The sequence below is a fragment of the Caloenas nicobarica genome, chromosome 3 (assembly GCF_036013445.1).
Source record: "Caloenas nicobarica isolate bCalNic1 chromosome 3, bCalNic1.hap1, whole genome shotgun sequence".
Lineage (NCBI taxonomy): Eukaryota > Metazoa > Chordata > Aves > Columbiformes > Columbidae > Caloenas > Caloenas nicobarica.
In genome coordinates, this window is record NC_088247.1 from 18,024,180 (window position 1) to 18,042,656 (window position 18,477).

An 18,477-nucleotide genomic window follows, 5' to 3' on the forward strand; every position below is an offset into this window, starting at 1 on the left:
GGAATACAAGCTACTCACAGCCAGCTCCACCAGACCTAAATCTGTGGGGCAAGAACATACATGCATGTCTCAAAGAGATCCTCAGAGCTGGAATGTACATCAGTGGACTGCAACAGGAGATGGGCCAAAGACCCAGCTGTGAGTCAAATGAGCTCTAGAGATAACCAGAGTCACTCTTTTGGGCTGAGCTGGGTGGCAATGAGTCAGAAACCATAGTTATGCCCAGAAGTGAAGCAGCACGTCTCCAGGCTACAGGCTGTGCTTGCTCTGAAGGATGGACAGGCAGATAAGCATAGTGGGTCCTATCATAACAAGAGCACTTTCTTTAGCGAACATACAGCACTGAAAAGTCATTATGAAGAATCACAGGAGGCATATTCATTTAAAATATCTATTGAAATTACAAATTAAACTCTTCAATATGATTCAAAGTACAAAACACAACATTAAAAGGCATTCAACAGCTCTTTTATACATCACAGTGTTAGTGGCACAAAATGTACTTACATTTCAAATACATCAACAGAACTATCTTTACACTGGTCCAATGCATTATTTATATATATGCATGACTCCTTCATGCTTATCCCTATACAATTTTAAAATACATCCATGACAAAATGATCAAGAAAGGTTCAGTTATGTACCATGTACCTGCACCTAATGTTCCTGGAATTCTTATAAGAGAGATATACAAATCAAAGCAATAATGAAGACCACAGGGCTCTAAACACAAACAGCATGCCTTACTTAGTATAAGTGCATTAGCAATTAAGCAATTGATGTCTTTATTATCACTGTAATCAACTGTTTTCCTCAGGATTTTAGATTATGCATGTGAAATGTGCAAACTTTGGTTTTAAAAAAACAAATCTGCACAAAGCTTTATGCATGCCGCAACTCGGTGGAATGAGAAAGGCCCATACTAAATATATTTAATCCTATACAGTAAAAGACCTGCAGATGAAATGCACAATACTTCATTTTTATTTTCCTGTCCATAACAATTTTAAATCAAAAGAACTTCACCTTTTCTGATCTATGAATACTTTGGCCTGTTAGCTCCATAAACGAGAGAGCTTTTCACTAATTTTGATTGTGTTTCCTGCATATCAGGAGATCAACTGTAAGCTGAGAGTTGATCCAGTCAGCTCTGATTTGGGATTTTGCCTAATTTATAAGCTGAAGTATTTGAGGAAAGATCATGCTGCTTGGTATGTGGGGGAAAGCATCTCAAATTCTTGGTATGCTAAAGTCAGTAGTAGGAGGTTTCAGGATGAATGCCAACATGAATAAAATTGAAATATTAACATAAAACTAAAGTAAGCATTTATATATAACCTTTCATCACAGAATCTTGAAGAGCTTCAAAAGGAATGAATTGGCCCTCACAGCCCTCCTGTGAGGTAGACAAACATTGGTCCATCCATTTAAAAGATGGTTAAATTGAGATAAAAGGAGATAAGTGACTTGTCCAATGTCATGCTGGGAAAACCCAGTGCTACTGCCACTGAAGTTGGTGCAGGATGTGCTACTGGGCTCTCTCAAGACTGACTTCAGCCTAACTAATGAATGGCAAGTCTAAGGAGATGCAAAGCCTCTGGAGTCTGGACTCCACACTTAGTCCCCTGCTCGCTCGACAGGACACCACCCCAACAGAACATGAAAATTATGTACTGTTGCAAACTCCATTAAAAGCAGCATTTAAGACAATACAAAAACCACTAAATAATAGTATAACTGTAAAAAAGCAACAGAAGTCATACAGTGAATCTTATTTTTCTCGTGGAAATCTACAAAGACAAAGCTGCCGTAACAGAATTTCATCGGAAAAGCATGAGACACAAACATTCACTTTTCCAAGGCAGGGTGTTTAAATGTCAGAGTTTAAAATAATGTATTTACAATTCAATTTCAGACTATTATATGTCACACTATCAATATAGGCTGTAACATAAAAACACTCCAAACTCCACACATCACTGCCAGAAGCTGCTACTTTGGAAACAAATCAGCATATTTAAAAAAAATAAAGGGAGGGGAGGGGCAAAACAAAAAAAAATCCCCGAGAAGAATACAGATGGAATTACATTTAGCAAACTGAAAGGATTAGGTATTTGGTAAATATATGTAGGCATATAGTCTATCCCAACAGCCAGGATGTGAAACAAGAGAGATGTCATAAAAATCTGCAGTAGCAATTCACATATTTTGAGATCAGAGATAGAGATGTACTGACAGGAGTACAACTTTCTGATTATATATAATGTTACCTGCGAACATCAATTATAAACTAAAATTTTAAAATATCTGTATTTGTAAAGGACTTATTTTTCTTTCCTTTTTCTTTTAAATAGGGAAATGCACTAATTTTGACATTGATTATTAACTGGCCACACAGTACCATGGGGGTTTCACTATATTGCCACATAAAGGCTGTCTCTAAGAAAGGCACAGAGAAAATAAACCTTATATCAGGACACTCCAGTACTGCTGCCAGAGCCAGATGAGCCCCGAGCTCAGCAGCGCTTCTCTCACCCCTTAGGGGCTGGCAAATGGGGATCGAATGCACCACCCAGACTTCCCTACAGATATTTTAGAGCAACTAAGCAATTTTTAATAACAAAGATAGCTAACACATTAAAATTTTGTGATAACAAAAACAGATCTTAAGAGTAAAGATCTGAACTGTGCATTGCCATAAACAATCTGAAGACGTCACAAGGAGTTCAGACTTGCTGGAAACCAGCTGCCCATTTTATTCATGTTATAATGGCTGAACTCATTAAAATCACGCCAAATAAGTGAATTGCAGATAAGCTCCAGCACTTGGAGCTAAAAACTGTGGTTAGATACAGTTTGAATTTGGATACCATTAAACTTGGAAGTAGTGGGAGGAGAAGAAATTCAAGAGTAGTTTTATAAAAAGACAGTGGCCCTTTTCAAAATTGTACCCCAGTCTCTTTATTTAACAGACAGATAGTATAAAACAAAAGATAATAAAGAAAGGAGTCATTAAGCTGGAGCTATGAAAACATATTCCAAGCCTGTGACAGAAGCCAGAAGCAGTTGCATTTAAGGGTCTTAATACATACTCAGTGCAAAGTTATCCTGGCTTCAACATATTCATCCATCTCAGTACATTGATAATGCACAGAAATAAATGATGATGAAAAAAACACAGTCAAACTTCAGTCCACGAGCTATTCAAAAGAATTTTTTCCTTCAGTACTACACACATACACACTGTTTCAGATGCTTCATATTTCATGGCAAGAAGTTATTAGTCAAATTCTTATAGGCTTTAAAATCAGAGCAAAATGGTTTTCAACAAAATATTTCCGAAGAGAAAGTACAATGACTAATAGTATATTTACTATGACGCTTTACTACCCTGGAAAAACAGCACTGCAAATTCTGCAAAACTATCAAATCAAGTGATTATTTTTCAAATGAAAACTTGTTTAGTCACAGCATTGTTATTAACAGCATACACCATACATCACATGATATTAACTCTGAAAATGGGCTAAGTAGTTTAAATGTAAAGTACAACTTCCACAAATATCCCAGGCATTTTTATTATTAACTACAGGGGATAACCCTGATGTATTTTTATACTTAAAAGGAAAGATTCATTAATAACCCAAGAGTCTGCTAAATAGTAAAGTTAGTCCTGTATATTTTAATAATTGCCCTAAAGACAGAAGCAAGCTATCTTGAACTTCCAAAATACTTCAACAGCACAGCTATTTACACATTTGGTTTAAATAGGACTATATATATATATATCTATATATAAAAAAAGATTAAGATACCTGGATTAGAAGTTACGTAGCCCTGTAAGTGTAGCAGAACCATAAACAACAGCAAAAAATAACACTTCAGAAAAACAGTAGTGGTGCAGCGGTAATCAATACCATCAACGCATTTTTAAAAGAACCTTGATTATATAGAAGGTTTGTGTCACCACTCAACCTTACAGTTTCATCAATGCATTTTTAAAATGTAGCTTTCAAACAAATTTCTTATAAGACTTCAAAAAACTCCTGGAAGGCAACAGGACCAACTTTGTCCTTCTAACCCTCCCCAAATTTCAAGAAAGGCATAGGATGGCCTATATGCACCTTATTGATTTTGCTATACTTGGTAAAATCAGTACTGAAAAGGACATTGTGATGGCTTTAACAAAAACAGATGTGTAATCAACATGATAAAGTCACACTAAATTGACTACCGGATTTAAATGATAGGCAATTGAAATACATACAGAAATAAGACACCAAATTTTGAAGCAAACAGATATGCAGAAAGTTCAGATTTGTATGCATTTTTAGCTTGTTTTGCCGATGTCATTCAGCACAGTTCCTTGTCCAACAGCAGGGCATCAGAAACTATTTGCATTATTTTTAACAGTATCACCGCCTCATTTCAGATACCTATCTGGATCCATGGTCTCCCTTTAGCACCAAACTTGCCTTCTGTTACCCTCGTCTATTATCAATTGATCTATGCAACAGTAGTAATAACAGTTCCTGGAACTGAGACTACACGTCAATGAAAAGCAGAACAGGGCAAGTAAGGCTACAGCAAAGTAAGTGCAAGAGGGAAACATCAACAACAATAATAAAATCAAAACACATGTTGTGACAAGTCCAATCTTCTCTCAAGTCTAGGTAGGTAGAGGGTCATCATCTCCTTTATTACATTTGCACTTGCAGCACAGAACAAATGGTGTAGCAAGTAGAAGGAAAGGGGAGGCCACCAGAAGTAGAAGACCAAATCCTGCAAAAATTCCTACCACCTGGAAGAGAAAGGAATAGCATTGCATTAGGGATAACAATTGTCTAGATTCTGCTGCCACCAATGCACCAACAGTGTCCTTCAAAAGCACCTCGACAGATGTCATTGACCTTGCCAGAGCCGGGACTTCTCCCCAGGTGCAGGCTACAGTCAGCTCCAGCGATCAGCAAATGTGAGTGAAATCAGAGATCGCACATTCATGTTCCACTGCTCCAGTCAGAACCCTGCCTTGCCACACAACTCAGTTCCATCAAAGCGATGCAGACGGTTATTTGCTTTTGAGTTTTGCTATATCTCAAACAACTAACAAAGTAACTGACTAGAGACTTTTTTCTTGATCAAACCTAAATATTAAATATCAAGATCAAGACTACAAGAGTAGAGACTCCCCCTTTCAGGTGCTCCCCTTTTTGCTGGAGAAATTTCCAAAAAAGAATCAATCGAAGTTTTGGTGTTGTTCACAGAGAATCTGGGAAGACTCCAACCAAAATGACTCTGACTCCCACAAACTTCCCACCAGTAGGAACACAAGCTTGGGAATCTCAGCCAGAGATTACAAATACTATGGACTGCAGAAGGACGTTGCATACACCAAACAGCTTTTAGCAGTCAGACCTGAGCTCATCTTGTTCTTCAGGGGACACAATCTAACTCTTATCTAAAAGCATTTTTTTAATTTACATCTATTGATCAACCTCTTCCCAGCATGGGCAGAGGACCGCAGATCTACCCATCCTGTCAGTGTGCCAAATTCTATTAGTTTCTACAGAGTTTAAATTTGGAAAATTATTAAAAAAAAATTCAACTTGAGGTTCATTGCCTGAGGAAGTTTCCCGTTTGCCATAGGCAACTGTAAGAGTAATGCTGCAACAATATGCCTGCAGATTATTTGAGAAAATAATTTAGATGTATTCACATGAGAGTGCTGGTGAATAATTTTGAATAATGAAGGCAGGAGTGGAATGCTAATCTGCTAGCAAAACCTCACAACGGAAGGCAAAATCAAATTAGAGTGCAGTACTCATTAAAGAATTCTTCTAGCCAGGGCTAGATATACGGCTTCAATTGACAGGTAAATATTTAATTAGCCATGGTATAGATGAGGTGATTTACCAGTACTTTTGTCAGCCACGGACAATTTCTCGTTGTGATTATGATGTTGGTATTTTTGCAGCTGCACTGTGCGGGGTGTTCCGGCGGGGTGCAGAAGGTGGCGCTGTGGGACAGGACTCGCTGCTCCTGCTGCCCCGCAGTCCCACAATCCGGGATTTTGGCTCTCCAGGGAAAAGGAGCTCAAACCTCCTTGCCCTAACGATTTTATTCCTTGCCAAGGGCAATGCCTTTTTCAGATTCAGATGTGTGTACGTTTCATTACTTTTTTTTTTTTTTGAGGTACTGACCTGAATTCCTATCTCCTTTAAAAACTGTGAGCTGCCACTATAGCCGGATTGCTCTTCGGAGACAGCACGCCCTTGCCTAGCTCTTTGCAGCCCAAGTTAAGAGTGCACTGTTCAGATAGAGCTAAGCTGGAAGTCTGCAGTTCAGTGGACCAAAATCACTACTGGTAATTTTTATGAGATATCCATTTAAACCCTCCTTTTAGCCTCAATATGCCATCAAATAATTCATTAATTTTCTTTGTTGTTGTTGTTTATTTGTGTAGGTTTTTTCGTGCCTTCTGTTTGTTTTTTAAACAAAACTGCCTGCTATTACTAGTTTTCTGCTTGGTTCAGTTGCATCTGAAGAAGTTGCCTCCTCCTCAGCATCAAGCCATTCCCTCTGGCCAAAACAAATATTTTTTAAAATCCACATACAACAAACCAAAGGCTTGCCTCAATTTGCCTTAGATAAATATTGAAAGGAGCTTAACATAAGGAAATTATTTCAATGTTGATTTGGCTTTAGTGAGTTTAGCAGAATTATATACTGATTGGTGATTTATCACTTTCTTCCCCAACAACGACCAGAACAAACATACTGTTTATCAAACATATTTGCATGAACTGCTGTGGCTAAGAACAGGTTTCAAATATCATATTAATCACTTCATATTACAGGTATATTAAGAAAGCTTATGTACCTACACACTTCCTAAGATAATATTGGGTAACCCAAGCAAAACCCAGCCCATAGCTCAGGCACCCAGGGGTGCATGTGGAGGGAAAGCGGTGTGATCCTTCTCTTTTTGTTTCAGATTAGCCATTTGTCCAGATTAGTGGTTTATTCTCTAGACTTGGGGTTTATGCTCAAAGGGAAAGAAATCTGTACTTCACAAAAAAACACTTCATCTCAAGCTAAGGTAGGTATTTACTGGCACACAATTTAGGAAGAGATGACTCAGATACCCAAATGCCCCTGTATCTCTGAAGTGACTGTCAATGCAGTGGATTGGACCAAGTCACATACTGGTATTTATTCTGCATGCATCAAAGTAGTGCAGGGAGTTGTTCCATTACCAGCACTCATGCTAGGTCCAGCAAGACTGGATCTAGACTACAAGAGGCTACCACACTCTTTGTCAATTTGAATCTGTGTTTGAAACTACTGATTAGCTCACTAGGTTACCTTCTATCCAACCTACATGCATGAGTCAACTGGAGTCCACAGCAAGATACTGAGCATACTGAATTCTCTTCCAGTTGTAGGATGAGTTTCCCTATTAGTAGTATGGATGGTGGCAACCTAGTTTGTCCTCCAGGTTTCCTGAGAACATATCTGGATTGGCACTAAAGTGGCTCTGCAAATGCATCTTTTCTAGCTCTCAGTGGCTTTCTGCCAAGGAGTGTCCTCTCTGGGAGAGCTAACTCTTCCTCCTCCAAGCTACTGCCCTCTTTAAATCTGTTATGAGAATCAGTTACCATTTGGCACAGAATTTTACCCTCAGATGTTAAAACGAGTAAGGCAAAGGAAGGCACTATGACAGTAGGAGACCTGTACAGAGCTTTTAAAGATCTAAGTTTTACCTGTGTTCTGTGCCAGATAACAGATGCTCTGGAGTGTCCCAGCTTGTTTCGACAAGGTCCTTTGTCATAATGTATAAGGAGAAAATCATCCTACAAAATATTAAATGAAAAGGTAGATAATAAACAGAAGTACAAAGTGTCCTTCAAGTTACAAAATACTATTTCCTGAGAACTTATAACCAGAATTTGTACAGGAAGATAAAAGCTTAGTAAAGTGTATATGGCGAGGTCCAACCTTTCCAAAGTGTTTAGTTTACAGTTAAGCACCTTCACAAACAGGTTTGTTTAGCAAGTGTTGTAGATCTATAATGAGTTATTCTCCCAAAGGCTCTCGAGTTGCATATTTAAATGCCGGTATGAGGTTTAGCGAGAGGCTCCAAGAAGATAAGCTGCTCAGTGCATATGTTTTACACATACAGAAAGAACAAAGGAAGATGAATATTTGTACTGCAGACTTCCACAAGTTGCTTCCTTTTACTAGCTGAAGAATAAAAGGAGAATATAGATTTTTGAGAAATTATTTCCCTAACTGTCCTGATATCCTTTCACAAACTGGCCAAGATAGCAGGCCTAGTACCAAGGGAGCACTGCTTTTAACTGAGCACGTGAGAAGCCTGTGACTTGACGACTGTTAGTAAAGCATTCAAATGGGACAACCACAGGATTTGAATAGTCAGAGTAGCTATCAGGAACCTAAAACATTTCCTTTGCTATTGTTAATGATGCTATAAAATAAAACAGATGACATGGAAACAGATGTTGTATATTGTAAATACTCTGATCCCTGGGCACGATAACAGGCTGATTTTATAAAAACATAAACATATGACAGCAGCAACTTATAGAGTGACAAATTCCGGGTATTAGGAGAACATCGTATTCTTTTTCATATGTCAGATCTATTTTTTGTCCCAGAGAATACAATTAATGGTAAACAAATCTGACTGCTAGACTACTGCACAGTGACGCACCAAATCTAAAATTTGTTTGATGAACTTCCACAGACTGAGAACATTGCTATACTTGTCCTGTAACTCCTTCAAGAAGAGGAACATTGAAAAGTCAGTACTAAATGAAGTATTATAAAAAAAAAAAAGGCAAAAAAACTCAAACCCATATTACTTACCATGGAAAGACTGCAAACAACATTTTCATAAAATTTCACTTTATAATGATTATTTCCCGATTCAAATACATAGGCAAAATCCTAAGATCACAAAGGTCTGACAAGTAAAAGAGAACATACAAATCCTATCAAATTACCAGCATCAGCTCTGGTGGGTTACAGTCTACCAAGCTGGGCAGAAGCTAGTGAGCTACTATTTAACTGATAAATGAGAGAGCTGGATGGTAAAGCAATGAACTTCAGAGCTTCTGAGAACCAGAGTGCATGGCATGTACTCACATCAAGAGATTCCAGACAGTACCAGCAAAAAGCATGCTTGCAATTCTTACACATCATTTGGGCACAGCCTTCATCTCGTTCAATGTAAACTTTACACTTTGGACAGCGTTTGATTGGAGCATCATCCTCTTCCATTTTAAAAACTGAACTGTGGAAGAAAGCGAGGAATTAATAACATGTGTAGCCATGAAGAAGAAAACTTCTAAGAACTGTGCTAAGGAGGTAAGCCTACTTTTTTATTTAAAAAAAAAAAAAAAAGATAAATTAGTAAACATCCACGTATTCAACTGAGTTTTGTTATTTAGGTATTTTGGCTCTAGAAAAAAATGTTTAATGACTACAGTGTCTACCTCAGAGTCAAGACATTTTCTTTACCACATATCTTACCAGCTGTTTTTGTTATCTAGTGATACTAACAGAGATCACACATTTTTCTCCTGTAATATATCAGATGAGTAGCAGCTAGTCCACAGCTAAATAACATGGCACAACAAGCTCAGACTACATTTCTTTAGACTGGGGCACAAGGGAGAGATTACTTTTTGCTGCCATCCTTGAGTATCTCCCCAGGAATTTCCCTCCAAATCAGGAACTGTGAAGATACTTGGGCATGCCGTTCCTTCAGAGCTGATCTCTTCATCTCTAAACACTGCCCTAACCAGTCATGGCTTCTAAGTTAGGGTCAGCACTGCCCCTTCTTGTCTTGCATGACTGTGCAAAACTGTAGGATGTCCTATATATAGTGGGCACAATACAGAAGAATGTGGAAACACCGAAAGAACATTTCTGTCCCTTGAGCAGCTTTCTACCATGTGCAGGCTTTATGCAGATCAACAAGTAAAATATATCTTAACAAATCACACTTCCTGCAGCCACTGCAAGTGGGAAATACAAGAACGACTGACAGGGAATAAACTGTTTGCTGGAAAACAGGACTGACCCTTGACTGATGGATTGATTTGCCCAATGGGCAAGATAAAAGAACACACACTCATTATCACACTAGTAGCAATCATATTACAGAAAAATGCTTTGAATCCCTAAACTGTATAAAAAATCTGAAAACATGGTAGCACAAACTGCTACTGGCACATTATGCTCCGAAATAATGAAAAAACAAACCTCAATGGAATAAAACCTGAAGCAAGAAACAAAAACTAAAAGCAACCAAAACACTAAGGAAAACAGATTCAGTTTTTTACCTTGCCATGAATTTTAGTGAAGTTCAATTCTGGTCAGGCATACACAAAAAGAGGTTGCAAGAGTTACAATATTTGTCCAACAGCTCATTCCTATAAATACATTAACAACAAAAGGAGAACTATGGATAATCTCCATCCTTTACTGGATGTGGGGGGAAACATGAAAAAGGATGAGGAAAAGGCTGCGGTACTTAATGCCTTTTCTTTGCCTCAGTCTTTAATAGTAAGACCAGTTGTTCTCAGGGTGTCCAGCCCCTGAGCTGGAAGACAGGGATGAGGAGCAGAATGATGCCCCCATAATCCAAGGGGAAATGATTAATGACCTGCTACACCACTTAGACACACACAATTCTATGGGGCCAGATCGGATCCACCCAAGGGTACTGAGGGAGCTGGCACAGCTGCTCACCAAGCCACTTTCCATCATTTGTCTCCAGTCCTGGTTAATGGGGGAGGTCCCAGTTGACTGGAATTTGGCAAATGTGATACTCATCTACAAGAAGGGCCAGAAGGAGGATCTGGGGAACTACAGGCCTGTCAGTCTGACCGTGGGGCAGGTTATGGAGCAGATCATCTTGAGTGGCATCACATGGCACATACAGGACAACCAGGTGATCAGGACCAGTCAGCATGGGTTCACAAAAGGCAGGTCCTGCTTGACCAACCTGATCTCCTTCTATGAAGAGGTGACCTGTGTAATGGATGAGGGAGAAGCTGTGGATGTTGTCTACCTAGACTTTTGTAAAGCCTTTGCCGCTGTTTCCCACAGCATTCTCCTGGAGAAACTGGCTGCTCATGGCTTATAGGGCCATACTCTTCACCGGGTAAAGAGCTGTCTGCATGGCTGGACCCAAAGAGTTGTGGTGAATGGAGTCAAATCCAGTTGGCAGCCGGTCAGGAGTGGTGTTTCCCAGGGCTCAGTATTGGGGCCAGTTCTGTTTAATATCTTTATCAATGATCGAGTGCATCCTCAGTAAGTTTGCAAACAACACCCAGCTGAGTGGAAACGCTGGTCCGCTGGCGGGTAGGAAGGCTCTACAGAGGGATCTGGACCAGCTGGTTTGTTGGGCTGAGGCCAGTTGTATGAGGTTCAACAAGGCCAAGTGCCGGGTCCTGCACTTGGGTCACAACAACCCCAGGCAGCGCTACAGGCTCGGGGAAGAGTGGCTGCAAATCTGCTCGGAGGAAAAGGATCTGGGGGTGTTGATTGACAGCTGGCTGAACGTGAGCCAGCAGTGTGCCCAGGTGGCCAAAAAGGTCAACAGCATCCTGGCTTGTATCAGATATAGTGTGGCCAGCAGGACTAGGGCAGTGATCAGCCTTGTACTCGGCACTGATGAGGCCACATCTCAAATACTGTGTTCAGTTTTGGGTCCCTCGCTACAAGAAAGACATTGAGGTGCTGGGGCCTGTCCAAAGAAGAGCAATGAAGGAGGTGAAGGGTCTGGAGCACAAGCCTTATGAGGAGCAGCTGAGGGAACTGAGGTTTAGTCTGGAGAATAGGAGGCTGAGGGGAGACCTTATCGCGCTCTTCAACCACCTGAAAGGAGGTCACAGTGAGGTGGGTGTCTGTCTCTTTTCTCAAGAAGCAAATGAAAATGGCCTCAAGTTGCGCCAGGGAAGGTTTAAATTGGATATTAGGAAAAGTTTCTTCATGGAAAGGGTTGTCAGGCATTGGAACAGGCTGCCCAGGGAAGTGGTTGAGTCACAATCCCTGGAGATGTTTAAAAGATGTGTAGGTGTGGTGCTGAGGGACATGGTTTAGTGGTGAACTTAGTAGTCTCAGGTTAATGGTTGGACTCAATGATCTTAAGGGGTTTTTCCAGCCTAAATGATTCTATGACAGCATCCTAGCTAGACATCTGTTACAGCAAAGCTTGAAAGAAGATGAGTAGTGAATAGCTAAGTCCAAGGCTGGCCATGGCTTTAATGATACCTTGAACTGCTACACAATCTTTGAAAAAGCCCAAACATTAAGTGGAACACAGGCACAGTGGTCTTTCCTATTCACTGGCTGCAGCATGCCACTGGCAACAGCTTGAAACAGAACTTAAGATCTTTATTGGCCAAATGTGCAGCAGTTTGGATGATTGGCAGAGTATCCTAAAAATCACTCTCTGGTATGATGTAACCAACCCTCATGCCGTCCAGAGTAACAGCAGCAACAAGATGATGTCTGAAAGGAAGCTCAGGAGCTACCTGCATGTCCTATTTTTCCCACCAGGGCAAAAAGGCAGCTGACAGAGGCTTTGCCAGGAGTGGTGGCAAGGAACGAGGCTGCCAAGAGCAATCCAATTCTGGAATATAGCATTGAAAGAACAGGAATGACTAAGTGAAGGAAAGAGCTTTAAAAAACAAAATATCAGGAAAATGCCCCTTTACTATTAATAATCCAGTTTGTTCAAAGATTGAATGTTTTGTTTCTAAATACTTGATTTTGCAATCCTTTACCTTGCTTCTCCTGGAAGAAAAGAGATTGGCATGCTCTCCTGACAGCCTTGACCTGGATGCCAATTAGATTTGCAAGCAGAGCAGAACTCAATGTCACAGGCTTTGCACTGGACGAGCTGGGGGTCCTGTGGGCTTGATTCCTGGAGCTGGCAAACTGCCTGGCAAGTAGAGGATGGACACCAAGTCCGACAGGGATCCAAAAGCACTTCTACAAAGAATGGGCATAAAAGAACAAAATTCAGTTAAAAGACTGGCCTTCCAGAATAATGTTTTAAAGCTGAGGTTGATTGGCAGGGCATTTGAAGACATACATTTTCAAAAGAAGCCTTTTAATTTTTGCTACCCACTTAGACATAAATCTGGCCTGCTTTCCAAACAGGCACCAAACTAAAGTGAGTTTGCAGTGTTTGAATTAATTGCTTACTTTCATTCACTGAACTGAACTTGTTTTGAGAATGAGACGTATTTTTCTTCAGTTGTACTTGAAGTTACATAGAGCATTACCACACACAGGTATAATCCACCAGAAAGCATTTTTACAGTGCTTTGCCCAGTAGGACTCTATTTCAAGTTGGTCTCTGCCCTAACGTAACCACATGATAAACAAGAGCATAAGACGGTTATACAGTTTCATCTATTTTTTGGAGGCTGCTTACTGGTAAGCATTTCATGTTTCAAATCCCACTGAAGTGAATATAAACCTACCAATGACTTCAGAGGTTTTTAGGCTCAGTCCTGCCCTCAGCGAAATCTTACACCAAGTTCTCTACGGTACACAGCTCCACATCCCCATAGGCACTCAGTCTGTCTATATCCTCATAAAAATTAACAAGGTTCATGTTATCATTACACACAGAACTGCTTAATATTTCTGCACCAGATGCCATCACGAGAGACAATGGTGGCTTCATAAAAGTGGTCAGTCTACCTCACCATCCCCTAGAATACTGGTAGTCGACTCAAACAGCAAAGCTCTACAGAGAAGTCATTCCCTCCCTTACTTACAGAGCAATACAATAGGCAGTGATTTCATTTCCTTAGTTTATTCTCAGAATGTTGTAATGCTAGGAATCATGCAGCCAAGAACAGAAACAATGGTGGCGTGGGGTTTTTTTTTGGTTGGTTGGTTGGTTTTTCTGGGGGGAGTGGGGGTTGTAATCACCAAAAAATTAAAGCACAATGCTTCTGCGTGGACATGTGCAGAGCCAGATTCTGATTTATGGGATTGCTCTGGAGTGGTATCATTCACACACACTTGCAATGGGTAGCACTACATGTGTTACCTCTTTCAAACTGTAGCTTCTTATACCTTTGCATGATTTCTGATGCAACCATGCACTCAATCTGTTGAAGGAAGAAAAAGACAGATTTCCAGTTAGGAACAGCAATAATCTAAGGCATTTTTAACAAATTGAGACAAAATATTTGACCTTAGAGAATTATTAAAAACATATGTGGGCAACAGTGGCAGCTGTAACATAGAGCAAGACACATTTAAACATCCTGGAAAGAAAAAAAAAAAAATCTTTGCAATGAAAGTGTACCTCATTTTCTTGCAGATGACCTCGCTTTGGGCAGGCAGCATCAGGGCAGCTGATTGCAGTTTCTAGACCTTCTTTGATCAAAAGTTCCACATACTGTTTTAGGCACTGTAAGAGAGCAAAAGACTTGAGTTAACTATTCCACCAAGAATAAATCACTAAGTATTTTAACAGATTTCCTCTGAAAATCTGAAGAACTCAAACTCTGTTGAAAAAACAGACACTACTGTGTTCCTTTTAGAACCACGGGCCATGGTCGTATCTTTAAATAGAAAACAGTAAGTTCATTTCCCCATCAAGCAATTCTTCCTCAATTTAAAATAAGCAACAAATTTAAAAGTAACAATAATGGGGAAAAAGAAAAATCAAATGGAGCTAGGAGAGGAAAAAAAATAATAAACAACCACTAAGATAAAATTAGATTAACCACACTCCAAAAATCTTTATGTGACTGGAAACCACAACATAGCTTAGTAAGCAGTAACTACCCATGGACAGACATCTGTCAAGCATACCAGGAAGCAAAAGGGAGTGGTGCATCTTGCCTGCTATTTTTAGCAAATAATTATTTTAACTTCATGGTTAAAGATATATCTTTTCCATAGGAAGAAAAAATGTGCGAATTAGGACTCCCAGAAGAGCTACAGTTTCCATGGGGACCGAATAATAAATAATGGTAATACTAATACCTTTCTCCCCTAGCAACCACAGCATTTTATCCAAGTCATAACTGAAAATGCAGCATCTAACACAGTAGTGCACAGCACGACTGTCAACAAAACAGAGAAGAAAGGCGGATATTTTAGACTAAGGGCAAATTAAGATCGAACCTTGTCATTCTTGAAGAGCAAACACCCCTCTCCACCTCCCCACATCAAGGTGAGAGCTACTGCATAGGTGTCTGCGAGGAGGCATGGGGAGCGATAGAGAGATATCCTTCTCCCTGCAGATACCACGCAACTTCTACCAGCCTGACATGACCCAGAAAGAGCAAAGGAGGGTCTGCTTTCCAGCAGATGGGTCACCCTGTGGTGTTCTCACCCTGCTCGGGAGCTCAGCTGGCAGTGGCAAACTGGAGACAGTTACAGAAAGTAGGTCCCTAACTCTCCGTTACCAGCTATGTGAATAAAAAGTGAGGTTAGACCAAAAGCAGAGAGAAATGAAGACAGAAAACAAGCTCAGCATACAGCTGGGTGGGAGGTGAGAAAGACTAGACACTCTTGCAGCAAGCTGGCAAAATGGGGACTTCAAGTACCATTTCCAGACAAAACTTGCAGAAGGTCTGCAACCACCAACTCACCTGGGAAGGCAAAGGGCTGCATCAGCCTCATCGAGTCCAGCATGCCTAGCTGCAGGGCAGAGCACAAAGCCGCTTCTTCCTTCCAACCACACCATCAAACAGGCCCATAAACAAGCACATTTCCTGCCTAGCCCTTTGTATGTGGCTTGTAGCTGCCAAGGTCCAGACTTTGACTCTATTTATTCAGCCTGTTCTTTCTGTTCTGCTTGTCAATATGTCTATTCAGCTCCTTTCAGAGACCCTGTCACCTATATTAACATTTTATTCTAGATTTTACCTCTCACAGCTTGATTGCAGCAAAAACTTCACTTCCTGCCCACATAATTTCTGCTGCCCCGGTACGCAGCTTTTCTGGTGACAACCTGCCACCACCTTGATAGCACAACAAATCGTTTCTGTCAGAGTCCCCTTTCTTGCACCTCCTACTCAAGACACAACAGGTCTATTCTTTGGAAAAGAAAATCAGAAACTGGATAATTTATATCTTTAAAAGTTTTACATGTGTAGAAAATCCACATGATTATGGTCTACGTCTTCCTCTTTGTCAGTAGGAATTTAACAAAGACAACTCCTCACTTAGCAGATGTTTGACTTGCAGAAAGTTTCCAAGCCTTCGCTTAGAGCTCTGCAGAGTGTGTGGTGGAGCAGTTCAAGAGAACCACCAGCAGCAACTATAGCAGGCTGACCTCTGCAAGAGCCAGGTCCTAGGTTGCTTGCCTTGGCAAACTGTGATTTCAGCTGTAGCGAGGTATTAGCGTTGCCATAATGACACTGCTGGCTCTTCCCTTTCCCCTCCATCTGCAGATGCCACATGTGGATTAAAATGAAAATGCATACATTTTTAATGCCAGCACTTAGCACTTACAGAAAGTACTTTTCAAGCTGAATGAGCTTTGCCATCATTAATCATTAATGTGGTTAATCCTCTTCTTCAACCTGTTCAGGACTATTGCCAAAGCGTATTTGATCTGCTTCCCTTTCCTCACATCTTCCAAGGAATGACACAGTTCATCCCTGCCACAAGCAGTGTCCAAGGCTTTCCCTTTCCCCCAGTGTGGCACCGGCCCCTACCTCCTTGAAACCAGCCCAAAGTGCCCTCCTTATCCTATACCTTCTGGGAACACAGATGTTGTCTTGAGCCCATGAAATATCACTGTAAATTAGTCAGAGGATAAAACACCCTGTCCACTCAGGACTTCCCCACTCTAGAGATTTCTCAAGTGGAGAAGAGTAATCTAAAGTGGTTGCAAGAGAATTTGAAGTACAGGATAGCTGTGGCTTCTCTTTAGAGTGGACACAAGACGTGCCACTTGGGTCAGAAAACTTTAAAATTGCTGCAGTACTAGAAATGCACCAGCACGTAAGCAAAACAACACAGTAGGATTAGGTGCTCAGTTATATACTATGAAAAATTAATTACAAAACAACTACAAAAATATAAGAGACAAATTGTTGCTCATTTTCTATGCGGCTTGTAGTTGACCCCCTGCTGGAAGAAAATACCTTCGTAGCCTTTCCGTTAAGGCAATAAAGCATTGTATAGGATGAATGAAAAATGTCGGAGTGTGAGTCACCCAAAAAAACCTTCAAAATGAATTGTATTGCACTGATTTTTCTCAGAGAAAACAGAAGCTGAAATTAGGTATCTAAGGGCTGGGGTTGGAATAAGCTCACAAGACATCTGCCTTGTTGTACATTGACCCTTATAAACCCAATATGCTGAGGAGCATCTTGATTCTTCCTTTAATGGTCGTGTGTTCACAGAAAGTTAGCTTTATTTGAAGCAATACTTTTGCTAAATTCCACTTGTTACTTTCTTTGGAAAACAAAGAAAAACCAAACAAATGACAACAACAAAAAAACCACAAAAAAACCCAAAACCAACAACAACAAAAAAACACCAAAAAACCAAACCAAACAAACTTAAACAACAAAAAAAACCTCATTGTGTTTCCATAACTGAATAACTAAACACTATTTAAGTAAGTCACACTTGGAGATACTCTAAACCTATCAAAAATGGATGGTGGTTATTCTGTATGTTTCTGCTTATGTATACAGTCCCATAGGATAAAGCCTGGGAAAGATTTGGCATTTCACAAAAAGTAACTCTTTATTGAATTAAGCAGGTCATAAGAAGAAATGTTTCCTTTCCTTTTTGTACTTCATTTCTGCACTCTGACAATCTTGACCTGAAATAATGAAGATCTGCCTAGCCAGCTAGAACAGAGGACCAAGTGGGTTTTTAGTTGTTAGTCAAGCTACAGTAACAAACCATGTGTGTGCTCCTGCTCTTTTCCCAATCCAGAACAAAAACATGTCAGTTTATAACAATCATTGGGCAAGTTACTCTGTTTTACATTCCAGTTGCAACAAGTGAATGGGTAATTGTAGTAGCTCAGATTTCTGTCCAACACACGTATTCTCAGCGTACCAAATGACTCCGGGGAGGAAAAGAACAATTAATGCCTTAACTATACAGATCTACACCTTCACATTCACTTTACAACTTAGTATATTTTTAAATTAAAAGGAGATGCTAATATACTACCATATATGAATGTTAGTCAAGGAACCCCATGAAAACTGCCATATAACTTTTGTAATTTCCTGTAGATAAAGGAAAGCAAATCACTGCACAACATATGTGTTATATATAAACTATATATAGACCATATAAACTATATATATAAAACATACATATATAAAAACTATATTTAAAACTTTATATAAGGTTATATAAACTGCAGGTCAAGATGTATCACGTAAGACCAGTCAGAAGAGACCAGTCAGCTCCCCTGAGCATCACACC

General features: G+C 40.0%; 1 protein-coding gene across 2 annotated transcripts in view; it reads right to left on the reverse strand.

Annotated features, from left to right (window-relative positions):
* Positions 1 to 421: 421 nt before the first annotated feature.
* RNF144A (ring finger protein 144A) overlaps positions 422 to 18,477 on the reverse strand; it is a 67,494-nt gene continuing 49,438 nt past the window's right edge. For both annotated transcript variants that reach the window (XM_065632678.1, XM_065632677.1), the window contains 6 exons: positions 14,369 to 14,473; positions 14,108 to 14,168; positions 12,825 to 13,032; positions 9,172 to 9,319; positions 7,767 to 7,856; positions 422 to 4,804 (listed from right to left, as the gene is read on the reverse strand). In XM_065632678.1, coding sequence (XP_065488750.1) covers positions 4,673 to 4,804; positions 7,767 to 7,856; positions 9,172 to 9,319; positions 12,825 to 13,032; positions 14,108 to 14,168; positions 14,369 to 14,473 — 744 coding nt within the window. In that variant the 3' untranslated portion in view covers positions 422 to 4,672. The remainder of the gene's footprint in view (positions 4,805 to 7,766; positions 7,857 to 9,171; positions 9,320 to 12,824; positions 13,033 to 14,107; positions 14,169 to 14,368; positions 14,474 to 18,477) is intronic.